The sequence below is a fragment of the Oncorhynchus gorbuscha genome, linkage group LG03 (genome assembly GCF_021184085.1).
Source record: "Oncorhynchus gorbuscha isolate QuinsamMale2020 ecotype Even-year linkage group LG03, OgorEven_v1.0, whole genome shotgun sequence".
In the NCBI taxonomy this organism is placed as follows: Eukaryota; Metazoa; Chordata; class Actinopteri; order Salmoniformes; family Salmonidae; genus Oncorhynchus; species Oncorhynchus gorbuscha.
Window position 1 is genome coordinate 24,853,882 of NC_060175.1, and position 8,289 is coordinate 24,862,170.

The 8,289-nt window shown below is 45.4% G+C and overlaps 1 protein-coding gene across 2 annotated transcripts in view; it reads left to right on the top strand.

The window, feature by feature from the left end:
* Positions 1-7,371, top strand: part of cntn2 (contactin 2) — an 87,212-nt gene extending 79,841 nt beyond the window's left edge. For both annotated transcript variants that reach the window (XM_046340936.1, XM_046340941.1), the window contains 3 exons: positions 7-119; positions 595-763; positions 5,435-7,371. In XM_046340936.1, the coding sequence (XP_046196892.1) occupies positions 7-119; positions 595-763; positions 5,435-5,544 (392 nt within the window). In that variant the 3' untranslated portion in view covers positions 5,545-7,371. The remainder of the gene's footprint in view (positions 1-6; positions 120-594; positions 764-5,434) is intronic.
* The last annotated feature ends 918 nt before the right edge of the window (positions 7,372-8,289 follow it).

Consider the following 8,289-nt stretch of genomic DNA (forward strand, 5'->3'; position numbering starts at 1 on the left):
TTAAAGCTCCTAATCGTCCCCCTGGAAACGTGTCCTGGAAGACTGATGGCTCATGGGTAACTGTTAGGTGGGATCATGTCAAGACCCTAGACAATGAATCAGCCGTACTGGGTTACAAGGTGAGTGGTGTCTGTAGGAGAGGTGTGTGCAGGTAGGTATGTTATTGTCATATTGCGAATGCACTGTCAACATATATTAAATCATGTTAACATGTGTGAAGTGAAAGGGGATATGTGGTCAAAATGAAAAAAGTTGTTCTCATAAGCTACTTGTAAACCCTTCTGTAAATAATCAGATATGTAGTGCAATAAAATGGTCATGTAAAGGAATCAAAGAGCATTTGATAAGGCTCAGCCTGGCAATAGAAAAACATTCAAGATATGACATATCATCAGTAGATAACATGAACCATCATATTCTGGTTTTATAGTGTGATGCTGTGCAGAGAGAAAACAAAAAAGTGTTGAAAACATTATCTTAATAAAACAAATAATAGTTCATCAAGGAGGAAAGGACACACATTCAATAACCCAACAAATGTATTTCCTCTGTAGAAATTGTGTGAATAGGTTCCCTCCCTCTGTCTTCTCTCAGGTCCTGTACAAGCATGAGGGCCAGTCTGCTCTGAAGGTTCTGGACAAGGGGAAGACGTCTGTGACCCTGCCCCTACCCAAAGACAATGGCTACGTGGTCCTGGAGATACGCTCTTGGGGGGAAGGGGGCGACGGAGCCGCACAAGAGACCATCGTCTCCCGAGACTCAGGTGAGACTTGGACTGACTGTGTGTGTCCCAATAATATTTTTTTTCTCATAAAGTGTACACTCGTTCACTACTTCCCCTAAATCCATAAGCATTGGATTGGTGAAAGGATGGGCTATAGATTGTTTCTACCATATTTCTTATACCAGTCATTTCTTTTCATATCAGTGAAGGGAAGTGAACAAGTGCACACAAACATCATTTTTGTAACTTTCAAGGATTTTGTTGAATTCTATCAGATTGCATCTAGGGCCTTTTTGGGTAGTTCACATTATCACAGGTGTCTAATTATCTCTGTCCCTCCGTGTGGCCTTATCACATGTATACTATGTTAAATAATCATTTAATACTATTGTTTTTCTACTGAGGGTTTCAGCATTAAATAGCCTTTGTCTTTTTTTACCCATTTTCATTTATTTTACGATGTCAATATGTCTTTGTTGTATATGTTTAAGGGCCAAACTGGTGGCAGTTGTGATAAAAGACAATTGTTGGAAGATTTGCAGAGTTGCCATTGTTGATTAGATACTTTTTTCTTTAATTAGTCTATATTATCTTGAACACTTATGGTGTCACGACTTCTACCGAAGGTAACTCCTCTCCCTGTTCGGGCGGCGCTCGGCGCTCGGCGGTCGGCGTCGGCAGATTACTAGCCACCACCGATCACTTTTTCCTTTTCTGTTTGTTTTGTCTGTGATTCTTTTTCACACCTGGTTTCATTTGCGTTTATTTCTGTGTGTATAAGGGTAACCTGTTGCCTGCCTTAGTTTGTGCGGGATTAGACTTTTGTGTATTGTGCTCCATTGTATTTACAGTTTCTTGTTTTCACGGTTATGCACGTGCATTTGAGTGTCGGAACTGTGTTTGTTCCTCCGTGCATTTGAGTGTCGGAACTGTGTTTGTTCCTCCGTGCATTTGAGTGTCGGAACTGTGTTTGTTCCTCCGCGCGTTTGAGTGTCGGAACTGTGTTTGTTCTTCCGTGCGTTTGAGTGTCGGAACTGTGTTTGTTCCTCCGTGCATTTGAGTGTCGGAACTGTGTTTGTTCCTCCGTGCATTTGAGTGTCGGAACTGTGTTTGTTCCTCCGTGCATTTGAGTGTCGGAACTGTGTTTGTTCCTCCGTGCGTTTGAGTGTCGGAACTGTGTTTGTTCCTCCGTGCGTTTGAGTGTCGGAACTGTGTTTGTTCCTCCGTGCGTTTGAGTGTCGGAACTGTGTTTGTTCCTCCGTGCATTTGAGTGTCGGAACTGTGTTTGTTCCTCCGTGCATTTGAGTGTCGGAACTGTGTTTGTTCCTCCGTGCATTTGAGTGTCGGAACTGTGTTTGTTCCTCCGTGCATTTGAGTGTCGGAACTGTGTTTGTTCCTCCGTGCGTTTGAGTGTCGGAACTGTGTTTGTTCCTCCGTGCGTTTGAGTGTCGGAACTGTGTTTGTTCCTCCGTGCATTTGAGTGTCGGAACTGTGTTTGTTCTTCCGTGCATTTGAGTGTCGGAACTGTGTTTGTTCCTCCGTGCATTTGAGTGTCGGAACTGTGTTTGTTCCTCCGTGCGTTTGAGTGTCGGAACTGTGTTTGTTCCTCCGTGCGTTTGAGTGTCGGAACTGTGTTTGTTCCTCCGTGCGTTTGAGTGTCGGAACTGTGTTTGTTCTTCCGTGCGTTTGAGTGTCGGAACTGTGTTTGTTCCTCCGTGCATTTGAGTGTCGGAACTGTGTTTGTTCCTCCGTGCGTTTGAGTGTCGGAACTGTGTTTGTTCCTCCGTGCGTTTGAGTGTCGGAACTGTGTTTGTTCCTCCGTGCGTTTGAGTGTCGGAACTGTGTTTGTTCCTCCGTGCGTTTGAGTGTCGGAACTGTGTTTGTTCCTCCGTGCGTTTGAGTGTCGGAACTGTGTTTGTTCCTCCGTGCGTTTGAGTGTCGGAACTGTGTTTGTTCCTCCGTGCGTTTGAGTGTCGGAACTGTGTTTGTTCCTCCGTGCGTTTGAGTGTCGGAACTGTGTTTGTTCCTCCGTGCGTTTGAGTGTCGGAACTGTGTTTGTTCTTCCGTGCGTTTGAGTGTCGGAACTGTGTTTGTTCCTCCGTGCGTTTGAGTGTCGGAACTGTGTTTGTTCCTCCGTGCATTTGAGTGTCGGAACTGTGTTTGTTCCTCCGTGCATTTGAGTGTCGGAACTGTGTTTGTTCCTCCGTGCGTTTGAGTGTCGGAACTGTGTTTGTTCCTCCGTGCGTTTGAGTGTCGGAACTGTGTTTGTTCCTCCGTGCGTTTGAGTGTCGGAACTGTGTTTGTTCCTCCGTGCGTTTGAGTGTCGGAACTGTGTTTGTTCCTCCGTGCGTTTGAGTGTCGGAACTGTGTTTGTTCCTCCGTGCATTTGAGTGTCGGAACTGTGTTTGTTCCTCCGTGCGTTTGAGTGTCGGAACTGTGTTTGTTCCTCCGTGCGTTTGAGTGTCGGAACTGTGTTTGTTCCTCCATGCGTTTGCACAAGTTTTCAGTATCGAGAGCGTAGTTTGTATTTTCATTTTTATGTTGGTGGACTGTCTGATTAAAGAGGCTTCTCAGACATCCCTGCTCTCCTGCGCCTGACTCCTACACCTCTCACCTAGACGCACATAATCACATATGGTCTATCCACTAGAAACCCATGGACAATATGGACACAGATATAAAAGAAAAATCATGTTAAATATGAATACATTTAAAAGTGATACAAGTATAAATTACCAACGTTGCCATAGATGACCAACTGTTCATGACCAACATTCCAGTAACCTTGGTAAATTACCAATAGCTTTGCAACTCTATACACACCACATAGCCCCAGAGCTTCTTCAGGCAAGGTTTTGTGCCGAGTTTAAGTCACAACCCCACCTAGGACTACTCTATATAAAATAACCAAATCCCATCTCCTGTTCTGCATGAGTCTGCCCCAACAGTAATAATAATAATAATAATATATGCCATTTAGCAGACGCTTTTATCCAAAGCGACTTACAGTCATGTGTGCATACATTCTACGTATGGGTGGTCCCGGGGATCGAACCCACTACCCTGGCGTTACAAGCGCCATGCTCTACCAACTGAGCTACACAGGACCACAGTCTAGCCCATGGCTAACAGGATAAGGTAGCTTTCACACAAAGAAGGTTACAAGAGCTTAAGTGGTAATTGGAACCACGCGGCTATACACGGCAGCCCAGTCATAATTAGCTGGGAGGATGAGGTCAAACTGTTCTGTGCAATCCATGTCAAGTCAAGTTTTATTGGTCACATATGTAACAGTATAGCTTCCGTCCCTCTCCTCACCCCAACCTGGGCTCGAACCATGGACCCTCTGCACACATCAACCACAGTCACTCACAAAGCATCGTTACCCATCACGCCACAAAAGCCACGGCCCTTGCAGAGCAAGGGGAACCACTACTTCAAGGTCTCAGAGCAAGTGACGTCACCAATTGAAATGCTATTAGAGTGCACCTGCATTGCTTGCTGTTTGGGGTTTTAGGCTGGGTTTCTGTACAGCACTTTGAGATATCTAACAATTTCACAACTACCTTATACACACTAGTGTACAGGAATAAAAATATGGATGAGCGATGGCCGAACAGCATAGGCAAGATGCAGTAGATGAGTACAGTATATACATATGAGATCAGTAATGTAGGGTATGTAAACATTATATAAAGTGGCATTGTTTAAAGTGACTAGTGATACATTTATTACATACAATTTTTTATTATTAAAGTGGCTATAGATTTGAGTCAGTGTGTTGGCAGCAGCCACCTAATGTTAGTGATGACTGTTTAACAGTCTGATGGCCTTGAGATAGTTGTTTTTCAGTCTCTCTGTCCCTGCTTTGATGCACCTGTTCTGACCTCGCCTTCTGGATGATAGTGGGGTGAACAGGCAGTGGCTCGGGTGATTGTTGTCCTTGTTGACCTTTTTGGCCTTCCTGTTTCTGATAGCCTATCATTTCTCAAGTGGGAATTGGAATATTGGATCTGGGTAGCTTTCTGGAGTCCCGTTGCTGCCTGTGAGGTTGCTAGGCTGCTGTGGGAAGTTGAGGTTCGTCAGTGAGTGACAGGGTTTAATGAGAGGTAGAGAGGGTTAATGGGGGTTTACCTCACTGGATTCTGTATTAGTGCCTGTCTATCACACACATGTAGGAATGCACACATACTGAACACATATGCGCTCGCGCTCACACACACACACACACACACACACACACACACACACACACACACACACACACACACACACACACACACACACACACACACACACACACACACACACACACACACACACACACACACACACACACACACACACACACATTGCTATTTGGAGTATGCTTATGACTAGCTGTGTTCCAGTCCCAGTCTCTAGAGCCTGGAGGGCTGTGTGAGCCAGTCAGAGAGACAGTGGCTGTTAGTCAGTGTCTGTCAATTAGCTTTTGCTTACTGAGCTCAGTATTAGAACTGTGACTCCTCCAATGAGCAAAGGAGACAAGAAGGCAAATGTTATGACAATACTGTACCAGTGCATGTCCCCAATTTTCTCTCTCTCTCTCTCTCTCTCTCTCTCTCTCTCTCTCTCTCTCTCTCTCTCTCTCTCTCTCTCTCTCTCTCTCTCTCTCTCTCTCTCTGTCTCTGTGTCTCTCTCTCTTTCTATCTCGCTCTCTTTCTCAAACAGGAACTGGAATGATGGTGCAGAACCAGGCGGGATCCCCATGGTCCAATCATGCTCCTCTCCTGCTCACCGCCACACTCTCCATCACTCTCATTGGCTTACTGGACCTGTGATCTACAACAATCCCTGGACATTATGTTTCATGGTCTAAGCCGATTGGTCAAATTCACCTATCTGGAGTTTAGTTGGGGTGGGGTTAAGGGATGAATTTGAATAGATGGGGAGGGATGTGTGGGGTAATATTTTGAAGCAAGGGGGATTGTGGGAGTTGTCAAAATTACTAATGGTTATTTTATTCTTTTTATAAGAAAATCAGAGGGTCATTTTTTTATGTGTGGGTCTGTGGGGTTTCAAGTGGGTCAAGACTACCTGATTGTCAGTTACATTGGTGTCGTTAGAACCATGCCTTATGGGGATAAGAGAGGCCTTTGTGCTTCACAGCAATAGGTCACTCTCTCCATGTCTCCTGGCTTTCCCTACTCTGCTATAAACCCAAGGCTCACTGGCGTATGTCACCCAAATCAGCCTGTGTATGTAGAGCATCATGTGTACATGCCATTGAGAATGAATGAGGGACTCTAGTGCCCAAAAGCACGTTTTATCAAGGGCTGCGCTATTCAGGACTTTCACCATTCTGAAGTTGTCAAATGGGTGGGACATCCTATGGGTTAAGGAAGGATCACATAATTCCATCCAGGTCCTCAGGAGGGATCAGCCAATGAATTATACTTGTGATCAAACATTCCGTAACTGCAGGTGGCAGTATGCACCCTTTCATTTTTTTAACCAACTCATAGAAGTAATAGTAGAAGAAAATGTACTACTTCAAAATGGAGATGGTCTCAATGGCGCTGCCCGTGCGCTCACAGACGCCATAATGGGACAGGTAAAATGATGAGTCCTCTATAATTATCTATGGTACACACATACAGAACAGTAGACAACATCTCTGGTTCCCTCAGACACTGACCAACTCAAACGTTTGTATCTAGAATAAGACGAAGGGGGATAAAACAGTGATGTCATGATTTTTGAGAAAGTCTACTTCAAGTGGAACTCGCTGTAAATAGAACGCTAACTTAGCCTACTGGTCTTTCTTATGACACAGTCTCTGTTTAAAATGGCCCCTTTTCTCTTTTGGATTGTCTGCCTGGGTATTTGTTTGGTTGCTTTATTATTTGTTTGCGATGGCAGCATCCGGATGAATAACTTTAATGGTCCAAATGAATGTTTACCTTTTTTATTGTTTATGTTTAGATGAGAGAACTCAACTTGATAAAGAGCTTCATCGGTCCTTTCAACAGCAAACATACAATGAAAGTGTGATCACCAAAGTACAGAGTTATCGTTAGTATTATCATTAATGACACCATTATTCTGTCACCCTTTATCCATGAACTCTTATGTAACATGTCCTGTTGTTCATTAACTGTTAATCATGCAACACACCTGCCATAAATACTGTCTGTCTGAGAAGGGTTCACGGCAAGGATACGGCATCTAAGGAACATACTGCATATGCTAGTTAATCATGAAGCCCCTGTGATATTGATTTGGGTGTAAAGCAAAGAGAATTCCCGCAAGCTGTTTAGATGTTCCCGATGTTTCCAGAGTTACAAAAGCAACATGTCAACATGTCACGCCCTGACCTTAAAGATCCTTATTTATTCTCTATGTTTGGTTAGGTCAGGGTGTGACTCGGGTGGGAAAATCTATGTTTTCTATTTCTTTGTTGTATTTGCCATGTGTAGTTCCCAATCAGAGGCAGCTGTCCATCGTTGTCTCTGATATACTGTATAAGTTGTGATTTTCCGCTTGGGTTTTGTGGGGTGTTATTTTCTATTTAGTGTCTGTGCCTGACGGAACGGTTCGCTTTCGCTTTTGAATTTGTTATTTATTTTTTTCTTCAAAAATAAACATCATGAACACTTTCCACACTGCGCTTTGGTCCACTCTTCCTTCCACCGACGACAAGCGTTGTGCCAGCTCTATGCTCGGGACCTCCAGTGCGCCTCCACGGCCCAGTGTATCCGGTGCCTGCTCCATGCACCAGGCTTCAAGTGCATCTCCCCAGTCCGGTGAGACCTGTTCCGGTTCCATTTACCAGGCCTCCAGTATGTCTCCCCAGCCTGGTAAGCCCTGTGGCAGCTCCACGCACCAGGTTTCCAGTACGTCTCCCCAGTCCGGTGAGACCTGTTCCGGCTCCACGTATGAAGCCTCCAGTGATGATCCATGGCCCGGTGCCTCCAGTGATAATCCATGGCCCGGAGCCTGTAGTGATGATCCATGGCACGAAGCCTCCAGTGATGATCCATGACCCGGAGCCTCCAGTGATGATCCATGGCCCGGAGCCTGCTGTGAAAATCCAGGGCACGGAGCCTCCAGTGACGGTCCCCAGTCCGGAGTCTACACCGACGGTCCCGAGCCTCCAGTAAAGGTCCCCAGTCCGGAGCCTCCAGCGACGGTCCCCAGTCAAGAGCTTGCAGCGACGATCTACGGTCCGGAGGTCCCGGCGACGATCCCTGACCGGAGCCCCCACCGACCCCCCCCCCTTTAGGTTCAGGTTTGCGGCCGGAGTCCACACCTTTGTGGGGGTTACTGTCACGCCCTGACCTTAGAGATCCTTATTTATTCTCTATGTTTGGTTAGGTCAGGGTGTGACTCGGGTGGGAAAATCTATGTTTTCCATTTCTTTGTTGTTTTTGCCGTGTGTGGTTCCCAATCAGAGGCAGCTGTCTATCGTTGTCTCTGATTGGGGATCATATATAAGTTGTGATTTTCCGTTTGGGTTTTGTGGGGTGTTATTTTCTGTTTAGTGTCTGTGTTATGCAGGTGAGTGAGGACCCAAAAGTGGTTTA